The sequence below is a fragment of the Cnephaeus nilssonii genome (genome assembly GCF_951640355.1).
Source record: "Cnephaeus nilssonii genome assembly, chromosome: 12".
In the NCBI taxonomy this organism is placed as follows: domain Eukaryota; kingdom Metazoa; phylum Chordata; class Mammalia; order Chiroptera; family Vespertilionidae; genus Cnephaeus; species Cnephaeus nilssonii.
In genome coordinates, this window is record NC_137083.1 from 54,555,563 (window position 1) to 54,572,221 (window position 16,659).

At 36.5% G+C, this 16,659-nt stretch overlaps 1 protein-coding gene across 3 annotated transcripts in view; it reads right to left on the minus strand.

Annotated features, from left to right (window-relative positions):
- The window catches only part of TRIM24 (tripartite motif containing 24), a 105,426-nt gene that overhangs the window by 12,768 nt on the left and 75,999 nt on the right, over positions 1 to 16,659 (minus strand). For 2 of the 3 annotated variants that reach the window (XM_079786202.1, XM_079786201.1), the window contains exons 9-13: positions 12,939 to 13,207; positions 7,045 to 7,218; positions 3,690 to 3,863; positions 634 to 769; positions 218 to 290 (exon numbers count right to left, since the gene is read on the minus strand). In XM_079786202.1, the coding sequence (XP_079642328.1) occupies positions 218 to 290; positions 634 to 769; positions 3,690 to 3,863; positions 7,045 to 7,218; positions 12,939 to 13,207 (826 nt within the window). The remainder of the gene's footprint in view (positions 1 to 217; positions 291 to 633; positions 770 to 3,689; positions 3,864 to 7,044; positions 7,219 to 12,938; positions 13,208 to 16,659) is intronic. The other variant, XM_079786203.1, reaches the window with a different exon arrangement.

Consider the following 16,659-nt stretch of genomic DNA (forward strand, 5'->3'; position numbering starts at 1 on the left):
CATATATACAAAGATATCTGTATCTTTAAAGTTAAAATTATAATTTACTTAATCCATTAGTTTATTAAATTAACGTAATATATAATAATTATTAAATTATTTTAATTTAAAAGTAAAAAATAAAAAAAGTTGTTCAAAATGTATTGACTACCCAAAGTGTAATTAGAGATTTAATTAAGAGATTTTCTATCTGGAGAATAAGGTTAAGTCAGCTTACCTTCCTCGACTCCCAACACTTGAGGCACTAGGTGAACGTATTGGCGGGTGTACACTAGTCATAGTAACAGGTCCTGAAGAGGAGGAAATCATACACATTCATAAAATGAATAATTATGTATTTAATCCCAATTGAATGTGTTTTCACTTAGTATTACACTGAAACTGGAACACATAAAGTATATAAAATGGTTAAGTACTTGCTAAATTTCTTGCACAGGAGTTGAAATTGAAAAGGTACAGAGGCTTAACCTTTGATTTCTACTTTGAAAGTACCGTATACTATACTAATTTTAAATGGTGCCAAACCCTTTTAAATCATCCAACAAAAAGGGGGGGGGGGGGGAGGATTGTTTTTTTTTTAATTACAAATTGAGAAAAAACTGGAAAAACAAAATCAAAAGAAGCCCACTTTACCTGCAAGACCTGGAGATGGGACTGATGAATTTGGTGACTGGACAGTTCTGTTTGAGGGTGGTCTTGGCTGGCCATGATCTATACTAGTATCCTTCCTCACAATATTGTCCAGCATAATAGTACTTGAACAGTCAATCTTATAAAAAAGAAAATTATTTTGTGGTATCCATGGTTTGCAAGTTAAAAACCACTTTAAATGAATAAGAAAACTTTAATAGTTTAATTATTACCAAATGCTAAAACATGAAAAATTGTATTTGAGAAGTTCTGATGCATATTTCCCGCATAACAATCTTAAAAAAACTTGCACTCTTATTGCTGGTTCGATTCCTGGTCAGGGCACATGCCCAGGTTGGGGGCTCGATCCCAGTAAGGGTGTGCAAGAGGCAGCTGATCAATGATTCTCTCTCATCACTGATATTTCTCCCTCTTCCTCTCTCTCTCTCTAAAAACAAACAAACAAACAATAAAAAACATTTAAAAAACAACAAAAACTTGGCACTCTTTTTTTGTTAATCCTCACTGAGGATATTTTCCCACTGATTTTTAGACAGAGTGGAAGGGAGTGGGAGAGACAGAGAGAAACATCGATGTGAGAGAAACCCATTGATTGGATGCCTCCAGCTTGCAGCCAGACTGGGGCCGGGGATGAAACCTACAACTGAGGTACGTGCCCTTGACCAGAAATTGAACCCTCAACCTTTTGGTCCAAGGGCCGATGCTCTAACCATTGAGCAACAGGCCAGGGTTTTCACTCTTCTTAAATGTTACATGTTAGTAAATACACTGAGCAACATTTCCAGAACACTAACATCAGCTAAGCACACTATTACCATTTGGTAGGAAAAATACATGCTATTTCAGAAATCATGAGCCAAGAGGAAGAAGTATTGCATGTCATTCACACCCTTAAAAATAAAAGCAAAAACAGTTTTTAATACTTAATTTATTTAACAATAACAAAATGTAGCCAATTAAAAAAAAGCTTGGTGAGAAAAGTAGCAAAATTTCACATTTTTGCAGATTTCTTTAGCATCTTGCTTAATAACAACTAACAGGATTCTTATATCTGCTTATGTACTAAATCTCTTTTGATTGAAGAATATGAAGAAAAATCTGGCCTTACACAGGGAAACCTTATGGAACCTCTGAAAGGGTTGTAGAGACACCTGTGTCCCTGGCCCATACTTTGAGAACCGAGGCTTTGGTATGCACCAGAAAGCTGAAACAACATTTCCAGAACACTAATGTCACCTAAGCACACTATTACCGTTTGGTAGGAAAAAAATGATCCCTCCTGGATTCTTGCTTTAATAAAATAGGTTTACAAATAACACATGTTTTATAATTGATTACCATGCTACAAAATAGTGATAAATTTCTATCAAATAAGACTTTAATGCTTTAAATGCAAATATTTTTCATGCTTCTATATACCATTTATTTCCAAGAATGTCTTTGTGATTAAAATCCAGTTCAATTTTCTAATACAGTTGCAACCTTTCTCAACCAGGATTCTATAAAAGAATTAAGTCCTATAGTCCTAGGGCACAGACTATATATAACAAATTTACTTCTTGCCTCTGCATCTAGAATGGTGCTAGTTATGAACCATCCGTTAGGAGGACTGAGAAAACAGACTCTCAAAGCAGTTTCTTGTTCTGTGGTTTAGATGAAGAATCTCAGTTGAGAAAGGCTGGTGAACACAGAGTCACCTGTATCTGAGGACTGCAGAGAAAAGAGCAGAAGGATAATATTAATATTTGTGGGTCATCTTTCAGTTGGGGGAGCAGGGAAGTACCAGGGTCATTTATGTTTAATACTTTTTTGGCAATAGCTTGGTCAGTACTTTTCAGAGAATGCAAAGAGTATTGAAAAGATTGGATTTGAAAGATCTTAATGTAAGAAAAGTTATTTACAACTGTGGAGTAATCCTAAAAGCTAAAATAACATTATCAGAACAAGACAAAAAGTTGTCTTATGTATTACCTATGTTTGAAAAATACATGTACTCTACCATTTAAAGTATATACAATTATTTAAAAAATGAAATAACTTTGGTAAGGTTAATGATGTCACAATTGGGAAATGTTAGCTGATCTCAGTAACTTAAACTAATAAAAATTTTAAAATTCTTTCACAATCTTACAAGATTTTAAGTTTTTAATATTTGTGTGCATGATTAACTAACCTTGTAAGATAACAAAATATAAAACAAATATCAACTTATGTATGGAGATCAATTCACAGAATATTTTCTGCCTTTTGAAAGATCTTTTTAAAACGTCATACTAACAAAATTAGAGAGTGTGTGTGTGTGTGTGTGTATATATATATATATATTTTTTAATAGATTTTTATTGATTTCAGAGAGGAAGGGAGAGGGATAGAGATAGAAACATCAATGATGAGAATCACTGATCGGATGCCTCCTGCATGCCCCCAATGGGAATCGAGCCTGCAACCCGGGCATGTGCCTTTATCTGGAATAGAACCCAGGACCCTTCAGTCCACAGGCTGATGCTCTATCCACTGAGCCAAATCAGCCAGGGAGAGAGTTAATATATTTAACTTAAGTAGAAATCAGAGGTTTTGCACTGGTATGATGTAACAGAAAATGTTTTCATTTCTAACTTGCCTCCATCTCTGCTAATGTCTTGAATTCTAGCCTTCCTTTCTAATCTGATTAAATTTTTATATCACGTTCCAGCAATTCACTTCTTCAGTACCTCTTTCCCATGTCCTTACTTCCCTGCATTCCCAGCTTAGATTCCATATCCATCACCACAATCATTAATTTCCATAATCCATCACCATTTTGTAAATTATTCATTACAAACACCTTAAGCTCCAGCACCTTGAAAAATATTATGTAGTATGGTCAAGTGTCTATAAACTTTTTATTTTCCTGGCTGTTATATTTCTAAAGGATGTACATAACTTCTAAAACAAACACACACAACCTATAATGCAACAAACCCATCCATGTCTTTTACCAAATCCAAGTCCACGTAAAATTTTCGAAATAGATTCTTAAAAATTCTCTGTATACTTACATCTGGCAGAGAAGGAAGATTATAGGAACCTCCCACTGGTGAGCTCAAATCAATCATAGGTGAACCAAAAGCCTTCCCATCATATCCTGCTGCACTAGTAATGGTGGGACTAGAAGGAGTAGAGGATGTGCTATTGGCAGTTGATGGGGGGGCCTGCCCACTGCTAATCTGCCACTACAGTAGGAAGAAAAGAGAAAAGTTGTCATCAGCAGGCCTATAACATAAAATGTCCACCTAATCCCTATTCCAGACACAAAACAAAATGGAAGGCACATTCTGCAATTTGAATTCAATTGTAATTGGAAGAGGGAGAGGGCACAGGTATACATAACTTTCATGAATCCTGTTGAAAAATAAAAAGCGCTGATTTTTACAAGACAACAGTTAGTATATACCAGAAAACCACAGTACCAATCTTGGAAAGCTTGTACGTACTGGAAAAGAAATATAAACACATGTGCAGCAACCTCAAGATAAAGATGGAGGGCAAAAAAACCAACATTTTCTTCTGTCCCTACCTGATATATATGAAACTAAAATAATAGTTAAAAGGAATTTTAAAAAGGCACTGAGTCATAAAGACAAAACAGGAAAAGACAGAAACGGAAAGCAAATGGACAAATAGAAAATTACTTAATCAATTTAATAAAGCTGAAATCTAAGGTGGCAGTGGGGAAGATAGAGAAGCAAATCAACTTACACCGCAGAACCCCTAAAATCTAGGAAATTGGAAGCATGAGAGGTGAAGCTGGGGCTAATAATCTGAGTGTTTAACCAGTGTTAAATCTCGTGTTTCTTTCCTACACTACCTATAGTTACCCCAAGGTAATAAAGACTTCCTCCACCTACACTGAAAAAGGCTAGAAGTTTATTCTCCAAAACAGTGTCTTTAGATTGAAGAGCACCATATTCAGGTGCAGGCAGAAGTACTGCATGGAAAATGAAGATTCAGAAACCAAACACACATTGAATGCTGAGCTTCTCACCCACTCTGCTGATGGCTCACTCCCTATCTTCTTCTCTCAGCTGGCTTCAACAAGCAGCCAGACCCTGCATTTTAGGCAGAAGACAAAGATCCTTTGGGGAATGGATCAGCCTAAGAGTTAAGACCTAAAGATGGTGACACTAGGAATGCTCCCAATAAACATTGCTAGTAGCCTTAATATTAGAGTGAAAACTCAATCATCAAACACTAGCCCCAGACCCAAGATTTCAGATTTCTTTTTTACTCATTTCTTGTATCTGAACAGGTAATCAAGCATCATTTATGTTAAGAGGCCAAGATAAATATATTAACTAAGCTAACACTAGGAATGCTTAAGTGTACAGAGATGAACCATGCTGGTGTCTTAAATCTACATTGAAATCTAGAAAAAAAATAAGACTTGATTGACTGGATCAAGGGGTATATACATAATAACTGAGAAGGCATATAAAGCAATTTGTCCTCTATACCACTCTTCCAAATTGTTATGTTTGAAACATCTATAATAATAAAAGCGTAATATACTAATTAGACCAGACAGCCAAAAGACCTTCCGGACATTCCGGACGTACGTAGCCAAGGCGGCAGGGGCTGAGGCAGAGGTGGTTAGGGGTGATCGGGAAGGCAGGCGAGCAGTTAGGGGTGATCAGGTAGGCAGGCAGAGTGGTTAGGGGCGATCAGGCAGTCGGACATCCCCCAAGGGGTCCCGGATTGCGAGAGGGTGTAGGCCAGGCTGAGGAACCCCCCTCCCCCCAATGCATGAATTTTGTACACTGGGCCTCTTGTTTCTTAATAAAATACTGGAAAAAAGGAAAGCAACTAAGAGCTATTTCAAGACTATGCAGAGAAAAACATTCCCAAATACAATACCATTAACATATGGCCTACATTATATGGAGTGATGGTGTCTGAAACATTCTAATTTATATGACCCACTGAAAAAACTATGTAAGGAAACCTGTGAATGTGAGTTATCTTTACTACCTACCCACCCCTCACCTCATACCCACCCACCTCTCCCATCTCTGCCCACCCTCCTTTTTCTGGACTCATGTCCTCCTTTGCTCCCTAGAATAATCAGCTACAGCTGATGTATGACCCTCCAGATTTTCTCTCTCTCTATATATAATATTAAAACAAAAAAAAACCAAAAAAACACAAAAATAAGATACCTCACAAGAATTTAGCATGTTTTCCCTCCATATAATATACTTAGATTATATATAGATTACTGCATGTTCTTAATAGCTAACTGGTATTCCCATTGTACAAATATAATTTTTTTAAAAAAATCTATCAATTAAAACCAATTCTTCACTACATTTTCTACTAGCGTGTTCATTTATTCATTCATGTTTAGATTTTTGATCAGGAAACATTCTTAAGAGTGTAGGTCTGTCCACTGCAAATAATAAATGGGGAAGAGGGAAAGTAAAATTTGAGTACACAGAATGTGGTAGGTGTTTTAATACACATTAGCATTAAGTCTCAGCACAACTCTATAAAGCATTTATATTCGGGGTGAATAAGATTTAAAATAATAACCCTGCAAAGGCCAAAATCTAAGGTCAAACTGTTGTTTGGACCCTTTGCTCTTCACCTCTAATGATGAAATAAAGATAGGAATGAATTTTACACACATGAAGTGTGTATACTTTTAAAATAAAATTTTCAAATCATATGATTGAAATGAATGTCACAGAATTATGGAAATAGCATATGGATTTTAGCCTTGGCATAATAATTAAGCTGAAATCAATCTACAAGTCTTAAGCTGGAAGAACTATTGACACAGTGCGTGGAGAAGACAGGCACCGAGAGAACATTTACTTTTTTAAAAATAATGTAATACCTAGAATATATTTTTATCTGAAGACATTAAGAATATAAATATTAAACTTCATCAGATTTAAAATACAATCTTAATTATTAAGTTTTATCAGATATATATGTATTCCATATTAAAACTGTCATACTAAATTTGTTTCAAGAAATTTCCTTGAAACATTTAAAGATTAATTTATTATTCTCTATGCAGAATGTAACCTGTATTAGAATACTTCTGTCTTAGCACCTTAATACTTCTGCCTGTATTCACCTAAAAGCTACATATATCACTATTAGAAAAATCAATACCTATAACACACTGATTATTCTGGCCTTCATTCATATAAGTGGCTTGATTTTTCTTGTTAATTACAAAGCATCAAGACCTTTCTCTTAGCTTTGTCTCTATAAGTCAGTCTATAATAAATTTTGTAATTTACATTTCTTTTAAAAAGCTTGCTCTTACTTTTCATAACTGTTACTTTATCCATAAATTCAACGTAATTTCAAAGTAGCAACAGGAAAATAAGTGAATATGTATACCTGTTTTATCGCTTGTTGAGCCAAGAAGGCCATCTGTAGGGGGTTGGGCTTTATTGCTTGTCGTGGCATATTCTGGGTTGGTGGATATCTCAGCTGTTGAGAATGAGGAGGGAGAACTGGTCCACTGGGTTTAGAGCTGTGATTCTGAAAATTTATCAAACGTGGAGGGGTTTGCTGAAAAAAGGAAATAAAACCAATTCAGTGACAATAATCTGAAAGATAAAATTATAAAGCACTCTATTTTATTACTTTTACAGAAAAACAGCAACTCTGCCACAGATGAATCAACAATTAACACTACAACAAGGGAATAGGGGGGAAAGGCAGCCTTCCAGAATGTATAAAAGCAATTTAAAGAAAAGGAGTTTTATTAAGAGCATTGGTGGAGGGGTTTCCAATTGTAAGTAGGTTATACCAGGATTGGGCCTATACCATGTGGGGAAGTAGGGAAAATTTATCTTTGGTTCTCAGTCCTTGTTTATGATTAACTTTTGCAAAGAATTGCCCTCTTCAAACCTCTTAAATAAGGTGGTGGTAAAATAATAATTGCTAACATTTATTTATCAGTTATTGCAAGCCAAGTACTGCTTTAGTTCTTTACATGTGTTAACTCATTTAATCTTCACAACAATCCTCTGAGATAAAGACAATTTAAGTATCTTATCAAAAATTAACAAAGATAGTAAGGGACAGAGCTGGGATTTGAATTCAAGTACTCTGGCTCTAAGGTCTGTACTTTCAACCAATAAATCATTAATAATGAAAACAGCTGATATTAAACAACATTTTTAAGTAAATGAATTTTAGATCTTATTGAAATAAAACTATATGCCAGGCATTGTGATCAGCATTTTACCCTCCCCTCATTTTACAAATTAGGACACAAACATCAGAAAGCTTAAATAACTTGAAAAAAAAAAAAAAAGCGCCACATAGCTAGTAAAAAAGGCAACACTAAGGCTTTTCTCCAAATCTAGTCTGCCATATTATTACCAAATCATGTTCTATTATTTTTTAAAAATATATTTTATTGAAATTTCACAGAGAGGAAGGGAGCGGGATACAGAGCTAGAAACATCAATGAGAGAGAAACTTCGATCAGCTGCCTCCTGCACAACCCCCACTGGGGATGTGCCCGCAACCACGGTACACGCCTCTGACCGGAACAGAACCCAGGACCCTTCGGTCCGCAGGCCGACGCCCTATCCACTGAGCCAAACCGATCAGGGCCATGTTCTATTATTTAGCTAGGAGTTAATATACTAATTACAGCTTAGAGGATGTGTTTCCCTAAAAGAAAATAGATTTGAAAGGAAACACTTCAAGGACAAAATTGGTTGATTACAGGATAGGGCAAGGGCTGGGAAGGCAAGCTTACTTTGCTTATAAATGCTAGCCCTCGAAACTGAGACCAGTGTTCTAGAAAAAGGTAACCTTATATGCCAGTCTCTCTTGCCTATCCAGTTCTCTTTATGGTTGGCAACTATTGCAAATACTTACTTGCAGGCTATCTTAACAGTTTATTTTTACGACTAGAACTTCTCAGAGAGGGAACTATTAACTCTCACATTCACAGGGGACAATGAATGTGGAATTTATAAAGTTGAATTAGCAACACCTTAAACTTTGACTCTGTGAAGGCAGATAGCTATAAAGAGGATAGCCCTGTCTTCTTTTTCCTCTCCCATTTTTGGAATTTACTTTCCTTTCCTGGATAACATTGCTTCTCTCTCCCCTCTCTTACAAATTAATTAGCACTGGGTTCACCCTCAGTAACTTTCAAGAGTAATTATAAAACCAATGAAAAATAGATTTAAATATTGTCTGAAGACCAAGGAAAATTTTGTGTGTGAAAAATAGAGAAAGTGTCAAAATTTTACAGAAGTAAAAAGCCTGAAGCAATAACAATTTTTATTCTTCTACTAAAGTTTTGTGATTTGAAGGGTTTTATATCATAGAAACACAAAGAGAAAATAGTTGGAGAATCATAGTGGAAAATTCCTACATTTATCTTTAGTTTTTTTAAAAAGTGAAAAAGCACCCAAAATAATCCTTAAGGGAGAATAAAGGTAGTTGTAGAAGCTTCTGCTACCATGCTTTCACACCCTCACCCTGATTCAGTCAAGAAGAGATACTTGCCACAGCAATGTACTCTGAGGAATCAATCAATGTAGGAATGAACACTGACCCTGAAGTTTGGTAAGATGTGAGGTAATTTTCTTGCCTCTCCTAAACTGTTATATTTGACTGAATTTATTTTTAAAAACCTTGTGACAGAGGAAGCAACTTGAAAGAATAACATTAGGAACTAGTTATGAGCATTAAAAACAATAGTAAAATCACTGTTATTTTATTTTAAAATAAATACTTTTTATTTTAAAATAAGTATTTTGTAATTTTTTTAGAGAGAGGAAAGGAGAGGGAGAGATAGAAACATCGATGAGCTGCCTCTTGCATGCCCACCCCCCCCACCCAGGGATTGAGCCCTCAACTCAGGCATATGCCCTGACCTGAAATTGAACTGGTTCATGAGTCAACACTCAACCATACCGGCAGGGCAAAATAACTGTTATTTTAATTATATGGAGTCAATTAATTTGTAAGATATCGGGGAGGGTGGGGGAGAGAAGAGAAGAATAGAGATCTTAAGGAAACTGACATATCATTATCCTCATCTTCATTTTAAGTACCTTCAGTATTACAGGTTTTTTTGTTGTTGTTTTGTTTCATTAATCCTTACCTGAGGATATTTGGGGACAGAGAGAAAGAAACATCAATGTGAGAGAGACACACTGATTGGTTGCCTTCTGCTCACGCCCCGCCCGGGTCGGGATAGAGCCTGCACCTGAGGTACATGCCCTTGACTGGAATCAGACCCAGGACCCTTCAGTCCGAGGGCCGACACTACAACCACTGAGCCAAACTGACTAGGGCAGGTTTTTTATTTTATTCTAGGTCAGTAGTTCCCAACTGTGTATAAAATGAAGGATAGCAGATGTCTTTCTAACATCCATCACTGTGTAGGGAAATTAACATGTACATATAAAATGAAAATATTTCCACAACAGTTAATCTGGCTCAGGTTTGAGAAACACTGATGTGAATTATGTATAAAATAACACATGTGCCCAGCCGGAGTGGCTCAATAGTTCAGCATCCGTCAATCTATGAACCAGGAGGTCACAGTAAGATTCCTGGTCAGGGCACATGCGCAGGTTATGAGCTTGGTCCCTGGTGGGGGGCATGCAGGAGGCAGCCAATCAATGATTCTCTCTCATCATTGATGTTTCTATCTCTCTCCCCCTCTCCCTTCCTCTCTGAAATCAATAAAAATCCTATACTATATAATAAAAGCCCACCGACTGAACGACCGGTCGACTAGTCGCTATGGCGTGCACTGACCACCAGGGGGCAGACGCTCAACGCAGGAGCTGCCCCTGGTGGTCAGTTTGCTCCCACAGTGGAAGTGCCACTCGGCTGACCAGGATGAGCGGTGCTTCCGCAGCAGGAGCAGCTGCTCAGAGGGCAGGTCCACAGCCGCTTGGCTGACCGGGATGAGTGGCACTCCCACAGCGGGCGATCCCCGCAGGCCATGACCCCCACCAGTGAACAAATCCTGTGCAAATCCGGGCCTCTAGTATATATATTAAAAAATAACACATGTGACAGTGCTAACAAACTTAGATCTGAACACTGGAGTGTAATAGAGTATATTGTATACTGCTAAATAAACAGAGAATCACAATGTCTATCAAGTTTTATTACTCAATCATGTAACTATGTATTCAACCTCTGTATCACCGAACTCTTTAACCATGCAGAGTACATGGTTAATCTTCAGAGGAAGAAGAATAGAGAGCAATCATGTAAGTGACTTTTAGAAGCAGTCTTTTAAATTTGCCTGAACCCTATGGACAGATGTACGGTACAATCTGAACATATCCACAAAGCCAGGAACACATATACACACCTACTTATAGACAGTCATTTTTCCCACACATATATGTATATAAACTTGTAGAAAACGAAGAATGTTGGTAAGCAGGGCAATGTAAAAATCTGTAGAGAGTGCAAATTGTTAAGTGGAAAATGTATGAGTGAATGTTGGCAGAGAGCAGCTAAAAATGAAACATGAGAGTGTGAAAGAAGGTTCAGGAGTCATTGAGAGTCAAGAGAAAAGAACAGTGTATGAGGTAATGACCAAAAGATGCAAAAATTACTTTATTTCTAAGTGAGAAAACTGGGTTGTATAATAGAGATTGTGCATTATATAGATTATGTAGCAGTAAGTCCTAGAGAGGAAAAATAAGATCAAAAGCAAATTTATGAGATACACAAGCTAAAGGTTCAGTGTTCACTTCTGTCTGTCATTGCTTATATAAATAACTATTTATGGGAATGCGACCAAGTTACATAATATCTATTAACGCCTCAGTTCCTCACTTCTTACTGAAAAGCCAATTTACTCTTCTTCAGGTTAACAGACTACTTAATAAAAATCACTTTACCATATCTCAGACACTTAAGATAAATATTAATTATGCAAATGCTTAGCACTAGGCACTCAACAAATTATTATTTTTTTCTCTCTTCTCCTCCTCACATTTATCTTCAGAAAAAGTTTTGGCATTCTTTGCAGTTTAGCTGCAATACATCACTGCAGTCTACAGAGGTAGTAACAAAATTACTCCTCAATTTTCTTAACAAAATTTCAATTTTGCCAGTTTCACTTCTGGTATCTAAAGCGTACACTTCTTTCCTCATAGAACACTCACCATAAAACCTTAAATTGCTTGTTATTTACTTCCTGTAAAAACCTGAGTTAAAACAAAGTTTGAAATGAATAATCAATTGGGTATACTAATATTCCCTTGGATTTGATTTGCCTTCCTAATCACATCACTAGAAAGCCATAAACCTCAAATACATCACCTAAGGCCTTCAAAGAAGCAATTTAACAAAATCAGGATCTACATATGCCCATAACTTTTATTCAGAATTAAAATGAGTCATATGAAGACCATTTTTATGTTCTGTACTAGTAAAATTAACAAAAATAAAATTATGCCATTTAATTGATGTTTTATAAAGGCTCACATAATATTGGCCTCTTAGTGCTAGTAAAATGTTTCTCCTCTAAATAACTAACATGTTTCCTTTTTATCACACAATATAGATATTTCTATTTTATTTTCTTAAATGTTAACAATAAGTTTTGAGCTAAGGCTTGCTCTCAAGCATGAGAATTCTTAGCCTAGTTCTACACACTTTGACTCTTATTAAACCCCATTCCATTTCATTCATGTCATTTACTGTCCTTCAAATCCTTCTCAGAAATAGGAAGAATATAAATTCATAAATATATGTAACTGAAAATAAAAGACAATTTGTATGAATTTGACCTTATACTCCTTACTAAATCTTTATTAAAACAAAGTATGCCCACATCTAAGCTGATTTAAAAATTGGATTAAAAGTAAATAATATTTCATAATTAGTGAAAATAACAATGGTTCATGGAATATTTGCTCAGAAATAAAGTCTGAAAAAGGTATATTTCTAATGAACCACATCCCTGCCCCTTTCTATTTCATTTTGGCCTAGTTTCTAAGATGCAATATGGTTTTCTAAACACTTGCATCCCCACACTCTCTATAATATTAAGACAATGTAATAAAAATAGATGTACCGGTTTAATAAACCATTAATTCTTTTTTTTTTTTTTTGAGAAGGGCTAAAATCTAGGAGCTAAATCAGGAATCCTCAATGCAATACATTTTTATAAATTCATATATTTAAATCATGGATGATGGATGTCTTGGTTATTTTCAGAGCTGCTAAATAAAATTGTACTATAATTATCTAATTTAGGACAGGCCTGCTTCCAAATTTACCTGATGAGAGATGGAAGGTTGCTGGATGGGCCCCTGCATTCTAGGGTTTGGTAAACCCACAGGTGCTGGCCTCCGTTGCACCTGTTGCCTCTGAGCCATTACCTGTTGCTGCATATGCTGGAGTCGTAACTGAGCTAGGCTGATCTGTGTTGGAAACTTGGATAACTGGTTTGAAGATAAACCACCTTGTGGCTGTGAATTCTGTTCCATGACAGGATTCTGCTTAGGCATTTGTGGTTGACTCTCTTTATCTTCAATTACTAAAGAACCTAATTAAAGAGAAAAGGTTAAGTTCTAAAGTTTTTCTGATAGTGAAATACCACATTTTGTAAGGCTATTGTTGCTGAATTTCCAAACTGTCAAGGAACTTTTCAATCTCAGGAAACCTTTACACTCTTAAAAACAGATTGCCCCAAAGAGCTTTTATTAATGGAGATTCTATCTATCAAAATTTACTCTATCTTTGACACTAAAAATAAGAATTAAAAAAATTTACTTACTAATTCATTTCAAAATAATAAACCCTTAATAGCATACCTTTATAAAAAATAATATTTTTTAAAATCTTAGTGAAGAGTGCACTGTTTTATATTTTTAAAAATATCTTTATATGTCTAGCTTGATAGCTGAACTCCCATATCTGTTTCTGCATTATCTGTCATAATATATTGTTTAGGTTGAAATATAGGAAGAAAATCCAGCCACACAGATATGTAGCTGGAAAAGGGAGGCCTCTGTGGTTCCCTGAAGGAGACTCAAACTGTACACTTTGAGAACTGCTGTTGTATATTAAGACAAAACAAGCAAATCTGACATTGGTTCCAAAAATATTCCCACAAAGTATTTCGGATTCTTTAATATTAATAATTTGTAATCTCTCGAGTTCCTTACACTTTCACAGTACATACTATGTCAGTTTTCTGATAGAGAATATTTTGAGTCGCTTACAATTACCCTAAAGAGAGTTTAAGGCTGCATCTAATAGGTCTGAACCAAGCACAAGGCAAAGATTAATTTTTTCAACAGTAGAGATTCAATTAAATGTTTTAGATTTACAAAGTATATGCATCCTAAAAAAAATATGGCTATAATTCATTAAATACTTACTGGGTATTAGGCACTGTGACAGTAGGTCTATGTATACTGTTAAATTCCTTTTCACAGATAAGGGATTTACGGTTCAGAGACATTGAAGAACTTACCCAAATCCCCAAAACATTAACTGAATATTTATCTAAATCAGTGATGGGCAACCTTTTGAGCTTGGTGTGTCAAACTTCGCCAAAAAACTGAGCATAACTCGGGTAGTGTGTCACTTTGAGGAAAAAACTAACTCCAAGACTCTAGTCGCAAATGTTTCATCCTCAGGAGCAGCAAATGTTTCATCCTCGGCATGCGGCTGCATTGTCATCAGAAATGGCTACGCATGTCAGTGCTGACACGCGTGTCATAGGTTCGCCATCACTGATCTAGATCAATATTTTCCTCTTGCCCAGAAGCCATGGAAAACAAGTTGGGAAAATTTATCTCTTTGGAAGAATTAAAATGTAAATTTCATTGTATGACAATTTACAGAGATATAAATGACAGCTCTTAGAAGTTCTACAGTCAAGAATATTATTTAACTTTATTATCAGAGTTTCACAAACTCTTCACAAACAGGAGATGCTGTCTTTATTTGATTTTTGCTGATGCAGACTTACCTAAAACTATATCTATTTTTGTGTGTGCAATTATACATCTATTCTTTACCTATGCCTATATTTGTATTGTAACTGATATACATAAGTACATACATCTCTATAGATATGACTACTTGTGTGGATATATAACTGTGATAGGTTTTCTGTACAGTTGAATGTGGGTTGGTAGAGAGGGATAGGGTTAAGAGATAGTTATTTAGACACAAGCTTTGTATTAATTAACTAGAGGCCAGGTGCATGAAATTCATGCACTGGGGAGTAAACGGGGAGGGGAGGAGTCCCTCAGCCTGGCCTACGCCCTCCCGCAGTCTGGGAGCCCTTGGGGGATGTCCGACTTGATGGCTTAGGAAAGCTCCCTAAGCCATCAGTTGAACATCCTTAGCACTGCCGCGGAGGCGGGAGAGGCTCCCGCCACTGCCACTATGCTTGTCAGCTGTGAGACCGGCTTCTGGCTGGGCGGTGCTCCCACTGTGGGAGCGCACTGACCACCAGGGGGCATCTCCTGTGTCAAGCAGGATTGAGCCAAAACAGGCTCTCCAACATCCCCCAAGGGGTCCTGGATTGCGAGAGGGCACAGGTCAGGCCAAGGGACCCCACCGGTGCACAATTGGGGCCGGGGAGGGACATGGGAGGTTGGCCAGCCAGGGAAGGACCGCGGGAGGGTTCCAGGGTGTGTCCAGCCCATCTCGCTCAGTCCCAATCGGCTGGATCCCAGCAGCAAGCTCATCTACCAGTCGGAGTGTCTGCTCTCTGGTGGTCAGTGCACATCATAGCGACTGGTCAACGGGTCGATTGTCTGCCCACTGGTGTCAGTGCATGTCATAGAGAGTGGTTGAGCAGCCTTAGCATATCATTAGCATATTACTCTTTATTGGTTGAAAAGCCGGCCGGACACTTAGCATATTAGGCTTTTGTTATATAGGATACAGAGTAACACATATAGGTGTTTGTGTGTGGTTCCACTTGCTTGCTATGTATCAATAAACATATAGCTTTACGTACTTCTAAACTGAACTGCAGGGGTCATCATATTTTTTTCTTTAAGGGGACACCCTATCATTATTCTTTTTGTTCTTCCCTTGTATGGATGAGCTTTGTGTAAGCTGATTTCTTCCTTTCCTGGTGTATTCTGAGAGTACTGGCTCTCTATCCTGTCATTTTTTACTTTCTTACTCAGAATCTAACCTACAGAATGAGAGTGCAATCATTTTTGATGATTTTGAAACAAAGTTAATGAGCCCAATGCTGTCATCAAAGGGAATATTAGTAGTTGATGAAGAATGCGTAGGGAATTCTTAAATTTGTTTCTATAATTTCCCTGTGAGAAATTAAGAGAGGAGGCAAAACGTGAGGACTTTTTCTCCTAGCAAATAATATAACAAGAAAGTTAAAATAACTTCCTACTGAACTGCCTGCAAGGATGTTTAAGCTCTTATTGTTACCAAGCTGATAGTCTTCCTTTGTGATAATTCAGTGGACACCACTATTTAAAATGTGGGCACTTTTCTGTATGCACATAACACTTCAATTAGAAAATTAAATATATATGTAGTTACATTTATTACATAAAATTATATGTATAATTATTGCAAAAAGGCAAAAGAAAAAGCAATAAGTTTTCCCTAGCAAGATAAAGCAAATGAGTGACATTAGGCATTTGATTAACCTTTTGCACTCGGATGTCGAGTGTGACTCGACACAGTTAGCATCGGTAGCAGCTCTTTTTATACTCTTTGAATGTATAATAATTTGAAATATAAAAAAATCCAAATAAATAAGTTTGTATGAAAAGAAACTCCAGTTTTTTATTCTACTGCCGCGCTTTGTAAAATCTGGGGTATTTAAAAAATTAAATCCCGAGTAGAATAAAGGAATCGAGAAAAAAGCAAGCGAGTGCAAAGGGTTAAAGAGAAAGCCAATAATAGTATTGGAAATACTATTTTATCAGAAAACATTCTAAATATCAAAAAATTCTATAACAATGCCAGTCACAAGTCAAAAGTTTTATCAACCCATTC